Source organism: Hylobates moloch, unplaced genomic scaffold (genome assembly GCF_009828535.3).
Source record: "Hylobates moloch isolate HMO894 unplaced genomic scaffold, HMol_V3 SCAFFOLD_7, whole genome shotgun sequence".
In the NCBI taxonomy this organism is placed as follows: domain Eukaryota; kingdom Metazoa; phylum Chordata; class Mammalia; order Primates; family Hylobatidae; genus Hylobates; species Hylobates moloch.
Genome location: NW_026652282.1, coordinates 50,068,708 through 50,091,834, shown reverse-complemented (window position 1 = coordinate 50,091,834; position 23,127 = coordinate 50,068,708). Strand labels below are relative to the sequence as shown.

The following is a 23,127-nucleotide window of genomic DNA, read 5'->3' as shown; positions in this document are numbered from 1 at the left end:
GCATTTCTCTTGTCCTACCACAAATCCCCTTCAATGGAGGGTGGGGGGACGCGGGGAGGGAGGGGAAAGGAAAAGGCTAATTCCTGAAAGGTGGAAAGCAGAAGAGGCAGGGGCGCAGAGAGTTGAGGTTAGGTGGGGGGAGGGGCGCGTGCTAAACCAGAAGAGGTAACCTATGCAGTGAGAGAGAGGTGGTTGTGGGCTCCACAGTTTCTGATTTGGGGGAAGCTGCGAGACCGAGAGCCTAGGAGCACCTTCCACGCCCAGGTCTATGGTACAGGTTGGTAGGGGAGGGGCACCACGCGGTGTTTGGCAGGAAGGGGAGGCCTCTCTACTGACCGGAAGCTGCGCTAGAAAAAGAGGGAGGAGACTGCGGCGCAGCAGCGACTAGTGGGAGTCTTATGTGGGAGGGGGGCTGCGGCCACCGCCACCGCCACCGCCACCAGGAAGGCGGAGGACGCAGGAGTCAAGAGCAAGGGACGCCGCCACGGTCATCTTCGCCTGCCCCGCCGCCCTCTTAGAGACACTCCTTGCCTACGGATCATCTTCTCCCAGCTTTTGCAAGCACCGGGCTGCTCGCCCGCTGATTTTCCTTCTCATAGGCTCACTGCGGAGGCGACGGCGAGGTGTTCGATTTGGGCACTTGAGGCCCGCAATCCGGGACGGTGGGGAATCTGCGCCTCCTGGCCGGGTAGTGTTGGAAGCAGGGCGAGGGGAATGGGGAAACGCTATTTCACCGAGCCGCAGATCTTAGCCAGACTGAGCTGGGGAGGAAGGTTACTGCAGGCACTCAGCCAGGGTGCCTTGATTTCCAGCTTTGCTATCTAGCTTTCGGGAAAAACAGGCGTGGGTTTACGGGGTGCGCTGATTAGGAGAAAAAGCTCTCCGTGTTATGCATTGATTGTGTTAATTTCCTTTCTCGGTCCACCTGGCAACTGTGCTCCTCCTCGCAGGCATGAAGACCCCGTTTGGAAAGGCAGCTGCAGGGCAGCGGTCCAGGACAGGCGCTGGCCACGGCAGTGTGTCTGTTACCATGATAAAGAGGAAGGCTGCACACAGGAAGCATAGGAGCCGACCCACCTCCCAGCCTCGGAGGAACATCGTGGGCTGCAGAATTCAGCACGGATGGAAAGATGGAGATGAACCTCTAACACAGTGGAAAGGAACCGTTCTGGATCAGGTACCTGTAAATCCCTCTCTGTATCTTATCAAATATGATGGATTTGACTGTGTTTATGGATTGGAACTTCACAGAGATGAAAGAGTGTCATCACTTGAAGTCCTTCCTAATAGAGTTGCATCATCTAGAATCAGTGATACACACTTGGCAGAAATAATGGTTGGCAAAGCAGTGGAACATATTTTTGAGACAGAGGAAGGTTCCAAAAATGAATGGAGGGGGATGGTCTTAGCTCAGGCACCTGTCATGAACACATGGTTTTACATTACCTATGAGAAAGATCCTGTATTATATATGTACCAGCTGTTAGATGATTATAAAGATGGTGACCTCCGCATCCTTCAAGATTCCAATGATTCTCCTCTGGCAGAGAGGGAGCCAGGAGAAGTCATAGACAGCCTGGTAGGCAAACAGGTGGAATACGCCAAAGACGATGGCTCCAAGAGAACTGGCATGGTCATTCATCAGGTAGAAGCAAAACCCTCTGTGTACTTCATCAAATTTGATGATGATTTCCATATCTATGTCTACGATTTGGTAAAAACATCTTAGAGGTCATCTTGAAATTTGCCAAATATATGAAACTCTAAATCTGTAGACACAGAAAGTCTTGATTGCTTTCTAGTTTGTAAGAACCATCTTCTCCCTTTTTGCACGTTTTGCTTGGCAAAAAATTGGAACTTCTGCCCTCTCATATGTTTTTGGAAGAAACCTTTTGACCATCTGTCCAACCTTTTCACTGGTTCCTCTCTACAATTTAACTGATTCGTGAGAAGGGTAAAGCCTGACATCCATTGGCTCATACTTTTTTTTATCTTGGGTGGTGTTAATAGATTAAAGGTAGCTGAACACCTCTCACCTCACTCTTTTTGGCACTTGGACTCTACATTCATTGAGGTGTGAAGCTTGCTGAGATATCCCATGTGACTGGCTGGGTAAGTGTCTTTGCAATCTCAAATCTCCCCCAAGTGGCTTCAAAAATCTAACTTGGGAAAGAGTGGGAAGCCCATTTTGGTCTCTTGTTCAAGTTGCATTCTCAATTCTAACTGTACTAAAAGTAAGGCTAATAATTTTGCTCTCTTTCTGGTTCTTTCACCTATTGCTCAGCTGTTTTAGAATTAAGAAGGTAATTACTTTGCATTTTAGTACCTAACCATAGGCTGAGAAACCTTGCAAAACTGATAAGACGACAAGCATTTGGGGACCAAACTCCAAGTGGAGAGATCAAGATTTCTAGTGGAGCTTAAGTGAAAGGTTTTAGTCATCAGTGGCATTAGGGTCTCTCTTGTCTCCAATAGCTCTGGCTGGTATCTGCAGACATGGAGTAAGTTTTAACTGATACAAGCTGTGCAGGCAGACTTTAGCACAAATGGTCTTTGCTGGCCCAGAGGAGCATTAAGCCAGGCTCTAGCTAGAGTCCTCAGTCACAAGGCAAAGGCTGGGTTTGGCAAGGGTTGACAGATCTGTCCAGAACCTCAAAATAAAAGAGGAGAAACCCAGAATCAAGCTGAGATACAGATTTCTTTGCTGTGCTAAGAGAGACTCAGAAGTTTTAGATTTGATTCTTAGGAGACTGAATTCAGAGCCCCAGCATATGAGGTGGGCAAGGCACTTGTGAGAACCAAGAATGGCTGAAAGCAGGGACTGCTTCCTTGCAGGGACTGGTGGGCTCATCTATTATGGTATCCTAGCAGGACTTGGAACACAGTCAGTGGTAGGTAATCTGTAGGCTTAATGATGTTTTAAGTGCTGGCATTGGTAGATAGAAATCTAATAGATTTTTGTTAGCGTTTTGATTTTTAACTCTGTCCTGTTTCTTGGCTGGCCCTGAGAAACTCATATGCAGATAAGGGTGAGTTCTACTGTGGCAGAAAAGTAAACAATGGAAGGGCCTTTGAGCTTTCCACTATTAAAGAGGCATTGGTGGAGATTAACCAAAGCCTAGGAAAGAAAAGTTGAAATACAAGCATGGTTTTTGAGAGAAGCACCTGGCCAAAACTAATGCTTTCTCATTGAGGTTCTCACAGAAGCTCCATTAGCAGTAACAGCCTCATGAGGCCATGGAGTTCTGCACATTTGGGGCTGGGACTCAAGGCAGTACAATCATATTGGGACTGTACTGCAAGATATCTTCCAAATTAGTTTAAGTTCACAGGTCATGGAGTCCAGACTACCGGCACAGATTGGCATCCTGCTGAGGATGAAACAAAGAAGATATTCTCTTTTCTCCTATGTTTTATCTGTCTACTTTTGCTTTTTGATGCCACTAAGTCTCTACTATGATGTTTGACTGACAACAGCAATGTGGGTCTGTATTGCCCTATGTTCTAAGTCCTGGGGTCATATATTTGCTTAAAACAACTGTTCTAGTGACTGGGGACTAGTGTGCTTTCTAATTTTTTTTGATGTGAGGTCGATATTGTGATAATCTTATGTCTTATTGACCCTTTGGACTCTTTAATATGTATGACATGCAGTTGTGGGGTTAGATTAATTCAACTCCTGAGGTCCTGAAGGAACTACACCCAGTCAAGAGGAAGACAGCCAAGGCTGCAGCTGCTGAAGGAACCCCATATCTGGGCAGACATCTTTGTGAGATCTATATGGCTGAAATGAGAAAAACGAGAAATTGGGAAAGGCAGAATTTTGGACTTTAATTATTTTGGACTTCGAATTAGAAATTTAATTTTGGGCAGTCCTTTTTCCCTTGGAGTTTAATAGTTGATGGGGTGGGGGTGAGGTCATATAGTTCAAACTAAGGCATTTTTATTATGTTGTTGATATTGTATTATTTGGAGTATTTTAATGCTATCTTTGGGAGTCATTGTATAATTGTTGTCAGCTATGTCAGAAAATATGACTGGACATAATTGTAAATTAGGGCTATAATTGTGATCAAATTTTCAGCCTAGGGTGTAATGTAGCCTTAGAGTTAATTTAATTACTGTTCTATTTTGACTTATTTCAGAGCCTCTTGGGGGCAAAAACAGAACTGCTCACCAATCTTACATTGATGGGAGCAGAACTTTTCTAAGACACTGTTGGTCTCCCTGGAAGGGGACAGCCACAGCCCTGTTTGTTGACCAGAGTCTTGAGCATTAACCATTGTGGCTTAAGAGAATGAAAATGTACAAGGGTATGATGGGATCTATCCTCTTCCTCTCTCCATGCTCCTGACTCAAGAAAAGGAAAAGACTTGCATCTCTCAAAAATGTTTGCAAGAAAGTTCTACCCATCTTCTCTTACACTCATTCAATCTTACGCTTGGGAGGAGGAATAACTTGATGATGAGATTGAGAAAATGGTTATAATGGATAGGCAGCTTAGGCCACTCTTGGATCTTGAGTTCGTTCCACACAGCAAGATGTGGGAAAGACTGCAGTCCTTCACTACATGGCTGGGTAAACATCTGCTTTGTAGACCCAACTATCTCTCCTTGGGGTGGGGGAATCTCAATGTCCTTAGACTTATGATAGAAGTTCGTTTCAGCCTCAGGTCCAAGCCATGTTCTCCAATCCAGCTCTATCAGCTATAAAGCTGGTATCTTTTTATTCTTTTTTACAGTTTTAATATATAAATTGTTTTTTAGAAAAATAACACATGCCTATGGTAAAAGTCAAACAGTACAGAAGGGTATACTATTAAAAAGTAAGTCTCTCTTCCTCCTTCTCACCCCTGGCCTCAGTTCCCTGGTCCCATTTTCAAAAAGTAATGACTGTTACCAGTTACTTATGTATCATTCCAGAGATATTCCATGTATTTACAAGCATATTGTGTGTGTATCAAGTTTTTTTTTTTTTACACAAGTGGTGGCATACTATACATGCTGTTCTGAATTTTGCTTTTTTCACTGAACAATATATTAAAGCTGATATCTTAATCCCTATTTGATTCCTGTGTATATTTTTTAATTGGTTCAGAATCTGGAAGGGAAGGAGGTATAATTAATTCAAACCTTCAAACCCTAACCCAGTTTAATGAAAACTTACATGACCCTACAAACCCACAATTTCTGCCAGTCCAATTTTTCTCAATAGTAGAATGTGAAATATATGTGAACATAACATATTCTGTGAGAGGAACTTCTCAAGAGAGGCCAGTATATTTTTACTGAGGGAAGTTAAAAGGAAAACCAATTATATATTGAAGCTGTGGGGAAAGTTAAGGCACTATGTAATTAATAATCCAGAAATGAACAATTATTTTTTGCTGTTTAAACTTGCACTCACATCTACTGCCATATGCAAATTCATATGTATAGCTTTGGTTTGCCTTTTCTAACAGAACTTGCCTGCATGTAACAGGAAACCCATTTCAAACAGGCTTAAACTGTTACCAAACATTGATCAATATAAATTTAAAAAATATCTAGAGCTCAGATGGGCTTCAGGCATAGTTTGAATTGGGGCTCAGGCTCAGTGTTTTTGATTCTTTAGGATTTTCCCTCTGTGTGTCAGTTTCATTCTCAGGCTGTTTTTTCTTATGGTAGCACAATTGGACCAGTAGTTCCAGGCTACAGCAGTCCAATCTAGAGAAAGATAGATAACCTGTGTCCTATGATGTATTCTCAGCTGGCTTAGGTCAGATACTTTGACCAATCACTAAAATCTCAGGGATGAAATACACTGACTGGCTTAGCAAGGTCATGTGTTCCATCCCTAACCTCTAGGGCAGTGGTCCCCAATTGTTTTGGTACCAGGATTTGGTTTCATGGAAAACAATTTTTCCACGGACAGGGTGGGTGGGGGGAGGGGGGTGGTTTGGGGATGATTCAAATGCCTTACCTTTATTGTGCAATTTATTTCTATTATTATGTTCTAATATATAATGAAATAATTATATAACTCACCATAATGTAGAATCAGTAGGAGCCCTGAGCTTGTTTTCCTGCAACTAGACCGTCCCATCTGGGGGTGATGGGAGACAGCGACACATCATCAGGCATTAGATTCTCATAAGGAACATGCAACCTAGATCCCTTGCATGTGCAGTTCACAATAGGGTTCATGCTCCTATGAGCATCTAATGCCATTGCTGATCTCACAGGAGGCAGAGCTCAGGTGGTAATGCAAGTGATGGGGAGCAGCTGTAAACACAGATGAAGCTTCGCTTGCTTAACCACCTGCCACTCACCTCCTGCTGTGCGGCCTGGTTCCTAGCAGGCCATGGGCCAGTATTTGTCAGTGGCCCAGGGGTTGGGGACCCCTGCCCTAGGGTATATCTCTCTGGAACCAGGTGGATTTCCAGTAGAATCAAGGGCTTTGGGGAAATGAATAATTAATGCTATTCACCAATCACAAATATCTAGTATAGCTTCTTCATTTGAATACCTAGCATCCATGGACACATTTCCTCCTACACATCCTCTTTCAAAAAATGCCCACACATAGGTGTGATAAATTCATGTCCCCAAAGGAGAAAAACCTGAAGTCTTACCTAGTTAGTGCAATTAGCATTAAGTTCAAGATCCCTAGTTTATATGCAGCCATCTTTAGATCCATCTTCCTAGCAGTCTGGTCACCTATACTTAAATTATAAACTACTCTTCTCCTCAACATACCCAACATACACTAGTGGGGAGATAACCAAAGAAATATAATCAAAACTACCATTTGAAAAAGGGAGGAAATAGGAAACAATACATAGTAGTTTCTGATCCGAAGCATATATCATAACCTGTTAGACAAGGACTACCTATCCTGGCAGTTGAGTGACTCCTTTGGTCAAATACTTCTTTGTGTTCTCTGAGACGTTCTCTCTTGGAGGTATATCTTGGGTGGATGCCCGTTTAGGGGGTTGAACTGGGCATTCTACGCCACTTCTTGCACCTGGGGGTTGAACAATCGGAGGTTTTTTAATTATTGGCTATAATTAGAGATTATTTAGTACAGTAGCTCTCAAACTTTAGTACACACCAGAATCACCTTGAGAACTTGTTAAAATACAGATTTCTGGGGCCCTCTTACAGAGATTCTGATTTAACAGGTCTAGGGTGGGATCCACAGGCTTATATTTATAACAAGTTCCCACATGAGACTGATGCTGCTGGGACCCCACATTGAAAATCACTGATTTATAGGTGGCAATTGAGTGAGGTCAGAGTTATTATTTCCTATACTTACCTGATAAGATTTACCTGGGGTGATTGTTAACTATAAATTGCTGAGCCCCATCTTAGATGTAATGAATCAAAATCTCTTAGGAAGGGACCTGGGGCAGCTGTACAAGATACCTCAGGTGATTCTTTATCATCAGTAATGATTAGGAAACACTGATCTAGGAAATTAGATTTTTCTTGCCCCTAATCTTATTTCCTAGTAAGTCTTCCATCTGCTTGCCCTTGTTCTCACTAAGCTTAATCTGGGGCAAAAAAAACTTGGCTTTTCAAATCATACAAACTTCCAAATTACCCACGTCTCTTTCCACTGGGATTTCATGAAACCAGGGACTAAACAAGCAAAGTTTTATTTTCTTCTTTCACTGTTTTCAAGTAGGCCCATTTCAACAATGGAGATGTTATGCTTGATCTTGGCCTAAGAAGCACAGATCTGAGGGCCACATGCTCCCCAGGAAAGGATGGAATAAGTGAAAAAATAAAGTCAGCTGATTGGACATTAATTCCAACTTTTACTGGCTCTGTACTAGCAAGTTACTTAATCTTTGTGAATCTATTCCCCTTCTTGATAGAGTAACACTCTTTACTCAGTTCTGTTTAGAGGTATATGAGAAACTATACCCTTAGCATGTAACATAGTGCAGCACAGATGCTTAATAAAGATGAATTCCCTTTAGTTCTCAAGAGGGTAAACCGCATGTCCTTTTGGTTAACCTTTACATTTAGCAATGCTCCAATGACATTTAACTAGTGAATATAGGTCTAGAAATTCTATTACTGAAATGTGAAAGAAATTATTTAAATAATTCTTTAGATGTACATAGCTCTTTTAATCTCTGCTAAGAACTGAGTTTGTTTTCCCAGAGAGCTCATTAATCTTTATAACATTACTGGACAGTTAAGAGAGCAGGGTTATTATCCTGAATGCAATCATTCATTCATTCATTCGGCTACTTTTTGATGGATTTGCCCAATAGTGATGAATGAGATAGATACTGTCCATTCTGTCAGGGAGCTTACATTTTCATAGAGGGGAGAAAAGCAACAAAGATGTAGACAAATAACCTAAATAGTGTGTATAATTTCAGAGAGTGATAAGTTGCATGAAGAACAAAAAAGCAGAGCAACGGATAGAAATGAACTGAAATAAGGGAACTACTTCAGCAAAAGGTTTTCAGAGGAAGGCCTGAGTGGATATTAGCAAATAACTAAAGAAGCCAGCCCATGCAATGATTTGAGGAAGGAGTGTTCTAGAGAGAAAAAAAACAAGTTGAAAGGCTGGAATACCTGATGTCATTTATCCACAGCTATTAATTCAGTAATGTGTTTAACATTGAAACCTAGGGCCTGTGATTCTTCTCTACTGTTCTGCACAGCTAACACTATACCTCTGTTGTTTTCTGGTATGTTTTTGGAGTTTTTAAATATGTTTTTTATTTGTTTGTTTGTTTGTTTTTGAGACAGAGTTTCGCTCTTGTTGCCCAGGCTGGAATGCGGTGGCCCAATCTCGGCTCACTGCAACCTCCACCTCCCGGGTTCAAGCAATTCTCCTGCCTCAGCCTCCCAAGTAGCTGGGATTAAAGGCATGCAACACCATGCCTGGTTAATTTTGTATTTTTAGTAGAGACATGGTTTCACCGTGTTGGTCAGGCTGGTCTTGAACTCCTGACCTCAGGTGATCCGCCTGCCTCGGCCTCCCAAAGTGCTGAGATTACAGGCATGTCCCACCATGCCCGGCCTTAAATACGTTTTTCTATTGTTATCCTAGAAAGCAAGTAAAGTGGCTAAGAGGTCACTGATTAAATGGAAATGGGGCAGATTTCTTCCTCTACCCCAAATCTATGAAACAGGTGCATAACATAAAGTTGAAGCTCACATATAATGTAATGAATGTGTATACCTATTTTTCTGCTTACATTTTCAAGCACATACTACAAGACATTTGTATTATTAGTTTAAATCATTTGCCTTTGGAGGATGTCGGGATGTAAGTAAACATTTGTTGGACACCTAGTATGTGCTGGGCACATCTTAATCTTCACAGGATACTGGAAGCTGAGTGTTACTACCTCCATTTTTCAGATAAGGAGATTAAGCTTAAAGAGAAAAAGGAAACCAAGGTCACACAGCTAGTAAGAGTGCTGGACTGAAACTAGCTCTCTTGATGCCAAGTAATACTCTAATTATTATTTTTTCCTAATATTTGCATAAAGAAATGGGAAAGAAACAGTAGCACCAAGGGAGAAGTCCAAGTGATTCACAGCTGTGATTTTCTCCATGACTCATTCATATGCTTCCCTCTCTATCACCCTCTTTCTACACACACTTTGTTCCTACTGTTAAATCTACTTTATTCATTCATTTGTTCAACAAATTTATTCAGTGCCTACTTTGTTCCAGGCACTTTAACTAGGCATTTGGGATATTTCATGAACAAAGCATTCAGTGATGCCTGTTCTCATGGAGCTTACATTCAAGCAAGGGGAGCAATTTAAAAAAATAATAATAATAAGTAAATGATGTGGGATGTCAAAAAGTGATAACTGTTATAAAAAAGAAAATTAGAACAAGGTAAGAGGGAAGGGAAGTGGTAGGTCACCACGGTAAATAGGGAGATTGGGGTGGACTTCATGGAGAAGGTAATATTTGAGCAAATAAATGAAGGGAGTTAGCCAAGCATATATCTAGACAAAGAGCATTCTAGGCAAAAGGAACTACTAGAGGAAAGAGCCTAAGAGATAAGTGTGTTTTTGGCATGTTCAAAGACTAACAGGGAGGCTTATTTAGCTAGAGCTACATAGATGAAGGAGAAAGACATAGGAGAAGTCAGAGAGGAAATAAGGGTCTAAATAATATAAGGCATTGTAAAGACTTGGTATTTACTCTGCATGAAATGGGGAGCCTGTCACAAGTTGGGTTTTCCTAGGAAACAGACCCAGAAACAAAGCTAATCTTGTAGAAAATTTATTAAGCAGTGTCCTTGGGGTCAATACCTGGGGAAGAAATGGGAAAGCAGCAGGAGCACAAAGAAAATGAAGCTCTGAAAAAGACTCAGTTACAGTGTCAACCATACCCACAGGAAGCTGTGGAACTAGAATGGCCCTTCAGAGTTGGGGTAATATTTACAGGCCTTTCAACTCCTACACTAATCAGTCTTTGGATATGGGCTGCCCCAGGAAGGGGCGTAGCCTTGGACAAAGGTGCTTTCAGCAGCTGAGGCAATCTGTAATGGGGGTGAGAGCTGAAGCATGTCCCATGTCCACAAACCCACAGGGGATTTTCAGCAGAGAATTGTCCTCACTCATGTTTCTAAAAAAATCTCTCTGCTGTTTTAAGGACGGGCTATAAAGGAGAAAGTGAGGAAGCAGGGAAACTAGTTAGAGTATTGCAGTATCCCGTGTGTGAAATTATGATATCTGAGAGGTAACAATGGAGGTGGTGAGAGGTATTTAAATTTGGGGTATATTTTGAAGGAAGAGTAAGTAGAATTTTCTCACAAATTAGAAGTGAAATGTAAGGAAAGAGAGGAGTCATGGATGGCTCCAAAAAACAACTGGGAAGATGGAGTTGCCACTGATAGAGATGAAGAAGGCTATGGTTTGGATGGGTGCTAGGAAGAGGAGAGGCTAGAAAATCAGTTTTGGACAAGTTGAGTTTGAAGGTGTTTTTAGGACATCTAATTGGGGCTGTTGAGCAGTTATTGGATATATGAGTGTGCAGTTCTTGGGAGAGGTCTGACTAAGCTGGATACATAAGTTGGAAATTTCTCCATGTAAATGATACTTAAAACCATGGGACTATATGAGATCACCCCAGGGAATGGGTGTACATAGAGAACAACAGATGGCCATGGACAGAGCCCTGGGTCTTAAAGAGATCAGAGAGAAGAGAAGACACAAACAAGAGACTGAGAAGTCACCACCAGTGAGGTAGGAGGTAAACAAAGAGTGTGATGTCTTGGAAGTCCTTTTTGGCCTCCCTCCTTCCCGTAAATCTCTTTGTGACAATTTTTTTTTCACTTAATCTCAAATGTCAGCTCCTCCACTGTACTTTTTTGCTTTTCAGCTCCTTTGAATAAACGTGCCCACCACCAAGAACCCATACATGACTTTCTTTTCACTGTATCAAAGTAATGTGTCCACCGGTGTGAGCACCAGCAACTCACTTCTTCCTCAGACATCTCTAAAGCTGGAAAGATTTTGAGGGACAATATGGTTTCCTTCACCCCACCCCAATGTTATGAATGAGACCAGCAGACCAACAGCAAACACCTAGAAGGTAAGAGGTTATTTTTTAAATATCCTCTTCCAACCCTATAACACAGCAGAAAGCAAATGGAATGGATGGAGCAAGTGTCACAAAACAGTGTCTTCGTGAACAGGAGAGAGGGGACATGGGCTCTGAAAGCCTAACTCAAAGCTCAGTTGACTAATTAAAGAAGGAAATTAGAGGGCCTTGCTGGTGTGTGCCTGTAGTTCCAGCTACTGGGATGGCTGAAGTGAGAGGATCCCTGAGTGCAGGAGTTCAAGTCCCATCTGGGCAACATAGTGAGACCTCCATCTCTAAAAAACTAAAATAAAAGAAGGAAGTCAAGGCCAATGAAAGGAGAGCCCTAGTTAACCTACGGCTCTATTATATCAGTCCTCTGTATTACACATACATAGCCAAGCACTACCCAGATGCTATCATTCAGTGATCTGCCTCTTCTTACCAGCATTTAGTTATGGAACACAAAATATTTCTAGTGCAGATGGCCTTAGCGGGGTCCCCAGTAGTCAAGCCCCACCCTGGCATAGTACTGACCTTGCAGAGCCTTTGCTTATCCCACTACTCAGGTCTATTGAAACTGTTGATTCCCATGGATATCTGTTGATTTATTATTTGCTGAATATTTGTTGATAACTATGGATATTCGTTGGCTTTAGGGCCTCCCTTGCTTAAACACTGAAGTAGACAAATCACTGCGCACATACTATCAGATTCACCCACACAGTAATTCAAATGGTACTTGGCCCACTTCTTTCCAAAACCTCAGACACTTGGAATGCTATCAGTTCCCCTGTGTGAGATTGTGACTGTTTCTTAAGAGATTCCGACTGTTTCTTAAGAGATTCCATTCTGCATGGGAAGAGAGAAAAGAATTGAAGAGTAGTGGGATGGCTGGGGGAAGGGTAGAGAATCCCAAAGTTTTCTAATCCTCACCTCTTATTCCTTGTCTCTCACTCTCCTTTTTCCCCTCATTCACTAAAATGTGAGTACCCTGCACACATGAGTACCACTAGCTGCCGGGCACGAAAAGAACAGATGTCTCAAGAGTGACTGTTGAAAACTATCACCCTGCACAAGGAAAGGCAGGTTTTGGAATAAATATTAACATATCAGTATTGTCTGAAATTGATGATGCCTTTTAAAGTGGATAGTTTCACAGAATGGAAATGCAGTTTGTAATTTTGCATGACAAATGGGGCCACTAAACTGCATGACAGCATTACATAATTTGCCTGGAATGAAGACCACCTTTTCAGCCCAGCATTCAAGGCCCTTCATGATCTGGCTCCTTTCTACCTTTGTAGCTTAACTATTTACTACTGCACTATTTACTACTACTCCCTGGTCCTTATGTTTCAGGCCATTTCCTTCAACAGTCCAAGTTCTTTCAAGTCTCTTGGTTTTTGCACTTGTTTCTCCTACCTGGAATGTGCTTCCTCTCACTGCATTACATGGGTGGAAACAGGACTTACTTAAACATTTCATATCTGAAGTCTTTAATTAACTCCACAGCTTGGTCAGTTGATCGCTCTTTTGTACTCTTATATCCTTTATCCCTTTGTTATAGTATTTACTGCTAACTCCTGTTCCCTCAGAAGGACAGCTTCTCTGTGATCTCTTCAGAGGCAACAGCTGTGTGGTTGAATTCCTCTCCGTATTCTAGACATTGCCCAGCACAGACAAGGTTCTTTCTGGGGCATCAGAAAGTATTTTTTGACTGACTGGCTGAGAGAAGCAATGCTGGCCCTGGGTATTTTCTTCTCAAGACAAGTAGAAGGGATTTGCCATGAGAGTCCACAGAAGCACTGGAGAAGAAGAGAACTGAGGTGACAGTAACAATCTTACAGCCATTCTTTCAGATGATAACTTCCAGTGCCTCTGTAAGGTCAGATGTTTGCCTCCCTTTTCTCACAAGAAGAAACTGAGAAGGGAAGTGGCAGGTCTCCCAGGTCCCACAGCCAATCAGCAGTGGGGCTGGAACTCCAACCTTGGGTTCCTAACACCAGACCCTAAACTTCCTGCTCCAGCTCCCTTGAATCTGGGCAGGAGTTATAGTTCAAGCCTGACCTGGATGCATTCAGGATAAGGGGTTTCTCCATATGTTGCTTCTGGTCCTGAGAAGGCCATCATGATCCTGGGTGGTCTGTGATGCTGTCCAGGGTAAGCCCATTTACCCTGAGAGGATGTAGTACCTCTCCAAGTAACCATGGAGTCAAGTGTCTATCTCTGGCCAGCCTCAGGACAACAAAGATGTTTTCTCACCCATCACTGAGCTGTACATTGTGAACAAACTCGGGAAGCAGCAGATACTGGAGAACCTTCTTGCTCCACTTCTACCATCTATTGCCTGTGAGACATGAGGAAGTCAGTCAACTTCTCTTCCTTTTGGACCCATTAATTCCTGAAACAAAATGAAAGGCACAGGGAATTGAGGGTGGGGTATGGTACCAATAAGCCATGCACCTCACAGGCTTTTGGTGATGCTCTAGTCATATAATGAGCAAAGATAACGCTTGTGAAGTGTAATGGGATATTTAAGTGTAAAAAAGTGTCACCATAAATCAGTGAGTGAATATTACTCTTGCAGGAAAACGCAGATAGGAAATAAGTATAAAATCCAGAAACCAGTTTAATGTCTGCAGTGCTCATCTATGCCATGATAGGAATTATAAGGGAGTTTAGAGCTGTAGTTTTTGGGATTTGAAGTTGAGGAACTTTTTATCCATTGGTAGTTTAAAGTTTACATTAACAATGTCATAAACCTGGACCTTTAGCTGGCCACCTTTGAAAGTATATAGAGAAGATATGCATGAGAATAAAGGTACCCACAGGGGGAAAACCAAATCACAAAATGAAATAAACAAAAACTTTATCATGATTATAACGTTTGAATCTACAGAATTTTTTTTTTTTTTTTGAGATGGAGTCTCACTCTGTCTCCCATACTGGAGTGCAGTGGTGTGATCTTGGCTCACTGCAACCTCTATCTCCTGGGTTCAAGTTATTCTCCTGTCTCACCTCCCAAGTATCTGTGACTACAGGCCCCAGCCACCACCATGCCTGGATAATTTTTGTATTTTTAGTAGAGACGGGGTTTCACCATGTTGGCCAGGCTGGTCTCAAACTCCTGACCTCAGTTGATCAGCCTTCCTTGGCCTCCCAAAGTGCTGGGATTATAGGCATGAGCCATTGTGCCAGTCTTGAATCTGTGGATTTAGAGAGGCTTTAGGCCTCTTCTTCCCTCTATTTGTCCCAGTATTATTAGTCAATATATTGCTTTCATTTTCTGGCACTTACCAAAAAAAAAAAAAAAAAAGATTTTAACTAATATGTTTCTTTTTATTTTTTTTTCTTTTTAATGCCAGTAACATTCTGTACCAGGAGAGGAAATGCCAATTTGTTACTGAGATGTACAGAAGATTGTTAACTGGGTATATGGAAATTAAGAATGTAAGCATATACAGACAAGGACTGGTGGTAAGGACAGAAAAATAGAATTTAAGAGCTGTGTGGGCCTTGAGATTATCTAGTCTCCCTCCTCATTTGTGTACAGAGTATTAAACAGGTCCAGAGACTGGAAAGGGTTTAAAGTAACAGTAAAGTCCTATAGGAGTCATATATTAAATCAGTATGTCTGACTCCCAAGCCACACTGCTACTGCTGCTGCCCCTTCCTTTTAAATAAAGGAAATTCAAAAAGAGAGATACATTTTTGGTTCTTATTTTATTCTAGCCCCATTTTTTTCCTTTGTCACTGAACTGTAGTTGATATGTCCTTCCTACTAGTTTATTTTTTCACTATGTATGTATCCCCAAAATATATATTGTTTTCATGTTTTAAATTTTTACCCATATAGTATACTATGCCAGTATTTTTGTATCCTGCTTTTTTCGCTCTATTTTTGTGACCTTTTCATATGCATATATAAAATGCCATTTTGAGGCTATACCACAATGTATATATTCCCAAAGAATGAATATTTAGGTAATTGTCAGTTTGGGATTTTTTTTTGTTTTTTGTTTTTTGTTTTTTTTAGTTCTTGTTCTAAAATATCCTTACACATTTCTCCTTTTGCACATGAGTTTCTGTTGTGCATATGCCTAGAATTGCTGGATCATAGGGTGGGCACATCTTCGATTTTGCTAGAGAATACCAAACTTCTCTTCAGAATAGTTACATTGGTGTGTCAGGTGGAACCAGAATCTGCTCTGAGTACGTCACAAGATTTAGTGAGGATCCAAGCAGACCGAGAGTGTGAAAACACATGTGAAGTTGTTGACAGTGCTGTGTCATGAATCGTGAAGGGGCAATTTTAAGTCAGCGTATGGACAACAGTGGTCATCGGTAGACACTGGATAAATGACCAACTTGTCCTATGAATGAGGTCTTAATTTTATCTACCTTAGGACCATGTCCAGAGAATCAGCAAAAATGATTACATTTAATTATATCTTCAGATTTTGTGAGGGCTTTAGATCTGATATAAACATACAAGAAAAAATCATTTTTAATAAAGCTGGAAGAGACATAATAGCATCAGTTTCTAGGCAGAAAATCAGCCCTATACAAATTCTAAAGGCTGGTTACAAACTGGACATGTTTTAACATGGTTTAGAATGTTTTCACCGAAAGCTAGCACTGTGCCTTGTCTCTGAGAAAAACAGATAAATGAGTCAATTATGTGTTTACAGTTTAATTCATATTCAGTTATATTTTGCAGCTTAAAAGGCCACTAACAAAAAAATAGAACATAACAAAATAAATCTCACTTGAAATACTGGTTGTTTTGTTTGCTGGTTGGTTCTTTTAGTGTACTTTCCTTTTTACTGTGTTTTTGTTTCTGGGTTAAGATGGTGGCAAACTGGTGATGCTTCATCCACTTTTACTCTCTCACTGAATAATCCATGATGGACTGGAGAATCTCAATGATTGGTTCACCATACTCTGGCAGAAATTCCTACTGACTGCCATATAGGTAAGGCTTGACTAAGAAACTCTTGGTAACCAATGCAGACTCAGACCTCTTGAAAAAAACCAGCAGGGCCAAGCTGGATAAAAGCCAAAATTACTATGTTTGCCAAATTACACTGTCAGGTTTCGTAGAACAGCTAGGACTCTCATATACCTAAAGATAGTGAAAAGATGTATAGAGATTGCTGAGGTTGGAAATATATGTTGAGTTTAATCTAACACTGTAATCTACAATGACCTTTCAATGAAGATTTAAGGAATTTGGAATCTGTTCTGCAGGCAGAAGGGAAAGTACTGATGATTTTGAGCAGTGCCAATAGGATCAGATGCATGCTTTAGAAGGTTCAGAAGTATAAAGGGTATATGTATATTAGGGCTGGAGTGGCTGGAGGCTGGGAGACAAACTTATTGCAAGACTCCATATAAAATCATATTTACCTCACTGAGTCCTGTCCTCAGGTAAATATTGTTAATTAAAAGGGTTTCACCATTTACAGAGCTTTCAGATTATTTATCCTTAATATTATTATCCCTACATGTGCTCATGAGCAAGCCTCTCAGGATCTTCTGCTCCAGTCTTGTGACAGTAGCATGTTCCTGCTTCTGGTGGTGCTAAACCCTGGGCAATCATCTCTCCTAGGAACAGCTGTTCTTCATGGGTGACTGCTGTGAAACCAACAGGATGTCCTCTTTTCTATTTAATCCTAAGAGTGGGCATAAGGTAAGCATTTGCAAGATTTTACTGAAAGTTTTAGAGTGGAAGAAGGAAAATGCTACACTGAATATAATTACAACTATTCAGGCACAGACCCATCCCAGAGTCTCTTACCAAGTTGACTCTCCTGTCTGTCTTCCTTTTCTGCCTTCACTTGGCTTCAGACAGCTCACCTTCCAACCACTTGAAGTGTTTATAGCATCTCCACATCTCTCCACAAGGTGGAGTTCAAGGCCAAATTTTTCACCAGCCACAGATACTGGAAGGAGTATTTTTTTCTTCATTCATAGTCAAGGTAAGGCCTGCTTCCTAGGTCTTCATTTCCTGTTGATACATTGAATCTGACAGTGGCAACGTATTCCCTTTGGAGGAAATTCTGTCTAGGCCTAAAGCAGTGTGGTCTAGCTTTATGGTTTGATTAAAGACAATCACACAATATCCAATATATTTCCTACATCACATGTAGGCCATCAATAGTCTGATCAAGGTTTGGCTATGTCATGTCCAACACAGCTCCTAGGCATCAAATGATCATAAACTCTGGAGGTTCACTCTCACTCATGGCACCTGTCTTAGCCTGTTTTCTGTTGCTTATAACAAAATACCTGAAAATTTATAAAAAATAAAATAAAATTTATTTCTTACAGTTCTGGAGGCTGGGAAGTTCAAGTTTGAGGGGCCACATCTGGCGAGGGCCTTCTTGATGGTAGAAACTCTCTGCAGTCCTGAGGTAGCGCAGGGTATCACATGGCAAAGGGACAAAGTATGCTAACATGGTAGCTTAGGTCTCTCTTTCTCTTCTTATAAAGCCACCAGTTCTACTTCCATGATAATCTGTCAGTGGATTAATCCATTCACCCTCGTGTTCCAATCACCTGTTAAAGGCCATACCTCTGAATACTGCCACATTGGAGATAAAGTTTCAACCTAAGTTTTGGAGGGAATATTCAAACCATAGCAGTTCCTTTCTGTGTATTTGTATGCATGTATGTACACATGTGTGTAGAGACACAGAGAGGACTAGAGAGGCAGAAAACGCATATATACACCTGTACATTAAATCCATCTATGTACACATATACGAAGTTGTAAAAATAGAACCATAGTATATATCCTCCTCTATAAATGTTTCCACTTAATAGAACGTGAACATGTTTGTAGGTTCTTTTATGCAGAGTTACTTCTTTATATAGTATTCCATTGTGTGAATAAAGCATAATTTATTTAGCAAATTCTTGATATTTATTGGGACAGTTTCCAAAATTTGGTTATTATGAACAATGCCACCAAGAACATTGTCATACACATATATTGTGTACTTATGCATGAATTTCAATAGGGTGACCCATTAATTCAAATATTTATTTCTCATCTTTCTAGGTAAAATATTGGGTAGGTCCTTTGGAGTTCTAGACTCAGTTTGAGATTACAGAAGATATGCTCAACATCCTCCTTTGACCTGGTCCCAGTTTCACCATATTTGATAGATGCTTTATAGTCTCTGGTAAGGAATTTTATTTTGTTCATTTCAACAAGAAAAATTACATAAATAGGTAACAGCTCCACTCAAAGCTGTTTTAAATGAACAAAATATTGGACTTTGTGAACAAATGCGATACTTTTTCTTTCTGTAATTATTGGCTAGCAATCTTATTTTACTAAATCTATACTGACAAATTTAATTTGGTCCATTTATTTGAGTTTAAAGACTATTTCAAACTCTCCCAAGTGAAACAGTCATGGGCCATTGCTATCCTCAAAAGAACTAAATATATAAGTAGCAGCTTTCCTCAAAAAAGATGATAAAGTCTTCTTTTCCCTTTAGGGCATAAATTTCAGTGGCAGGTAAAACTATTTTACCAACAATATGCTCACTTCTTCCATGGTATGTTTTTCTTCCCTACTAAGTTGAAAGTTTCTCTCAGTTACCATAGCCACTCACAAGTTTTTCTCTACCTAACTGAAGTTGCTCTCTTCTGCTGGTCATTAGGACATTAACTTTTAGAATGATTTCTGTTTCAGCCTCTTGTTTTGAAGGCAGGCTTTTAATTTCCTCAGAGAAATTGCAATGGAACGAAAATTTGTTCTCTCTTTTACATATGTACACTTTTATAAGAGATGTAATGTTTTTAAATAAAATTTTTAATTCATACAAAACATGTCTCTAACAGCGTGAAGGTTATAAAGATTAATAATAGTAGAAATATCCATGTACAAATCACACAGAATAATTCTAGTCAGATATAGTTTTTGTAAGGACAAAAAAGAAAATAGATCTAAAAAGGTAAATAAGAGAGATCATTGCATAGTCCTTTACAGTGCAACAAAGGTTGTTTAGAAAGGACCCGCTCCATACTTATTCGATTCTCCATTTCCCACTGAATTTCCTTTCCAAACAATGTACAGTATTCTCAATATCTATCAAAATTCCATAAAAGTTATGATTCCCAATTTATACAAACTGTCCATCAAGATGTTTTCTCCCAAACATCGCATTCTGGAACCAAGCCATTAAAGACTTGGACTGTGACACAGTTTTCATTATGAGAACCATACACATCGGTGTAATTACCCTCACCTCCCATTTACTACCCTCTAAAGGGAATCCCTATGGCCTTAGGCTTACACACACATCTAGGAGCTCTAAGGACCAGGAAAAGTTAAAAGTGAACCAACCACTCAATAAGGTGGCTCTTCAGACCCTTCAGTGCCTACCACGAAGGGGAACAATTGCACAGGAAATGGCTTAGGCAGAGTCATCCCAAACCTAAGCTGCCTCTACTGGCTAGAAATCAACTGTGGAGTTCCAACCCACAGTAACCAGCCAGCCATACCCCGGGCTTTCATTCTCATAAAAGACTAAACTACTGTAAACCCAAAATAAAATTCTAAGCCCCCCCTCCAACCATCTGAATGGACATCCTCCTCTGCCAGGGCACTCTAAAATTTAACCTGAAAGACTGGTTCAGGATATGGCAGAAAGTAGGGGGGTCGGACCTACCTCATTATACCCTCCAACATTAACATAAACTCAGACCTTAAATATGATAAGAAACATTCTAATGTATTCTCTCTGAAGCCATCTACCTGGAGGCTGCATCAGGATGATGAAACTTTGGTGTCTACAACCTCTTACTATAACCCAGACATTGCATTTTATTGATAATACCAGTTGCCAATCAGAAAATTTTTAAATCTACCTATAAATTGAAAGCAACCCCCCTTCCAGTTGTCCCGCCTTTCTGGACTGAATCAATGTGTATCTTAAATATATTTAAATGATGTCTCATGTCTCCCTAAAATGTATAAAATCAAGCTGCACCCCAACCACCTTGGGCACATGTTCTCAGGATATCCTGAGGGCTTTGTCACAGGCCATAGTCACTCATATTTGTCTAAGAATAAATCTTTTCAAATATTTTACAGAGTTTGACTCTTTTCCTCCACTCTATGCCCCCAGTCACCACAAAAGCACAATCCCCAGCTGTTACTGGAAGGTTCCCCCAATTCTCAGATGGAAAGAGGCCAGGAGAGAACAAAATTCGAGCTAATTTGTTAGTTCTCACCCTTCTGCCCCCATGCCAACCTCCGCACTATTGGTTGTAAGGCAAATTTTTGTTTGTTTTTTTTTCCTTGTCAGCCTCCTAGAAACCCTGCCTGCTGCCTAGACAAGGGAATTGCAGTGGAGAAGGAGTAATTCATGCAGAGAGGCTGTGTGGGACACTGGAGTTTTATTATTACTCAAATCTGTCTCTCCCAGCCTTCCCCGGGATCAGAGTTTTTAAGGATAATTTGGTGGGGAGAGGCTTGGGAAGTGGGGTGTGCTGATTGGTCAGGCTGGAGATGGAATCATAGGCGGTCAAAGCGAGTTTCTCTTGCTGTCTTCTGTTCTTGCGTAAAATCTCAGAACTGGTTGAGCCAAGTTACCAGCCTCAATCTGGTTGAGCCAGATTACCAGACCTGGAGTGCAGTGTCTGCAAAATATGTCAAGCACTGATGTTAGATTTTGCAATAGTGATGTTATTCACAGGAACAATTTGGGGAGGTTCAGATACTTGCAGCCGGAGGCTGCATGGCCCCAAACAGTGATTTCTAATCTTGTAGCTAGTTTGTTAGTCCTACAAAGACAGACTCGGACTGGTCCCCAGGCAAGAAGGGTTGATTTGTTTTGCTTTCCCCTTTGGGAAAGGGCTATTATTAATTTTGTTTCAAAGTTGAACTATAAACTAAATTCCTTCCCAAGGTTAGTTTGGCCTATGCCCAGGAATCAACAAGGCCAGCTTAAAGGTTAGAAGCAAGATAGAGTCGAGTCAGTTAGGTCTGATCTCTTTTACTGTCATAATTTCCTCAGTTACAATTTTTGCAAAGGCGGTTTCAGCCTTGCTGGAACAAAGCCTATGATTGTTTTCTTTCTTTCTTTCTTTATTATTATTAGTATTATTATACCTTAAGTTCTAGGGTACATGTGCACAATGTGCAGGTTTGTTACATATGTATACATGTGCCATGTCGGTGTGCTGCACCCATTAACCCGTCATTTACATTAGGTATATCTCCTCATGCTATCCCTCCCCACTCCCCCTGCCTATGATTGTTTTCAAGGTACCTGACTTACGCGGCATTTTTAAACTGACCTGGGCCTGCTTTTCTCCTTCCTCTCTTGTCCTAATATTTGTATAGGGCCAGACTGTGATAACGTACATTTGCTTTTGTCTTTATCCATTGTCCTTTCTGCTTTTGTGATTAGGATGTAATGAAGTAGTTAGAAGCATTCCTTCACATTTCTCCAATTGGCTATGCTGACTTTTTATATAAAACTGATATTTGCTCTGCCAGTGCATCTGAAAAATCCACCCATAGATTTATTTTTTATTATTATTATTATACTCTAAGTTTTAGGGTACATGTGCACAACGTGCAGGTTTGTTGCATATGTATACATGTGCCATGTTGGTGTGCTGCACCCATTAACTCGTCATTTAGCATTAGGTATGTCTCCTAATGCTATCCCTCCCCCCTCCTCCCACCCCACAACAGTCCCCGCTGTGTGATGTTCCCCTTCCTGTGTCCATATGTTCTCATTGTTCAGTTCTCACATGTGAGTGAGAACATGCGGTGTTTGGTTTTTTGTCCTTGCAATAGTTTGCTGAGAATGATGGTTTCCAGCTTCATCCCTGTCCCTACAAAGGATATGAACTCATCATTTTTCATGGCTGCATAGTATTCCATGGTGTATATGTGCCACATTTTCTTAATCCAGTCTATTATTGTTGGACATTCGGGTTGGTTCCAAGTCTTTGCTATTGTGAATAGTGCTGCAATAAACATACGTGTGCATGTGTCTTTATAACAGCATGATTTATAATCCTTTGGGTATATACCCAGTAATGGGATGGCTGGGTCAAATGGTATTTCTAGTTCTAGGTCCCTGAGGAATCACCACACTGACTTCCACAATGGTTGAACTAGTTTCCAGTCCCACCAACCGTATAAAAGTGTTCCTATTTCTCCACATCCTCTCCAGCACCTGTTGTTTCCTGACTTTTTAATAATCGCCATTCTAACTGGTGTGAGATGGTATCTCATTGTGGTTTTGATTTGCATTTCTCTGATGGCCAGTGCTGATGAGCATTTTTTCATGAGTTTTTTGGCTGCATAAATGTCTTTTTTTGAGAAGTGTCTGTTCATATCCTTTGCCCACTTTTTGATGGGGTTGTTTGTTTGTTTCTTGTAAATTTGTTTCAATTCATTGTAGATTCTGGATATTAGACCTTTGTCAGATGAGTAGGTTGCAAAAATTTTCTCCCATTCTGTAGGTTGCCTGTTCACTCTGATGGTAGTTTCTTTTGTGCATAAGCTCTTTAGTTTTATTAGATCCCA

General features: G+C 40.8%; 1 protein-coding gene and 1 non-coding gene across 6 annotated transcripts; both read left to right on the top strand.

Annotated features, from left to right (window-relative positions):
* The first annotated feature begins 246 nt into the window (after positions 1-246).
* Positions 247-5,170, top strand: SPIN3 (spindlin family member 3). 3 transcript variants are annotated; one of them, XM_032757040.2, is made up of 2 exons: positions 247-277; positions 951-5,170. In XM_032757040.2, the coding sequence occupies exon 2, from the start codon at positions 953-955 to the stop codon at positions 1,727-1,729; it is 777 nt and encodes a 258-aa protein (XP_032612931.1). In that variant the 5' UTR covers positions 247-277; positions 951-952; the 3' UTR covers positions 1,730-5,170. The 3 variants fall into 3 exon arrangements, with proteins under 3 accessions (XP_032612931.1, XP_032612928.1, XP_032612930.1); XM_032757037.2 differs by lacking the exon at positions 247-277 and adding an exon at positions 364-688; XM_032757039.2 differs by lacking the exon at positions 247-277 and adding an exon at positions 381-623.
* Positions 5,171-11,362: 6,192 nt separating this feature from the next.
* Positions 11,363-22,839, top strand: LOC116811727 (uncharacterized). 3 transcript variants are annotated; one of them, XR_004370516.2, is made up of 6 exons: positions 11,363-11,570; positions 14,927-15,038; positions 16,412-16,536; positions 17,173-17,253; positions 17,412-17,542; positions 18,628-22,839. It is a non-coding gene; the product is annotated as an uncharacterized LOC116811727 (transcript). The 3 variants fall into 3 exon arrangements; XR_004370517.2 differs by lacking the exon at positions 17,412-17,542; XR_009214359.1 differs by having other exon boundaries at positions 17,173-17,542.
* The last annotated feature ends 288 nt before the right edge of the window (positions 22,840-23,127 follow it).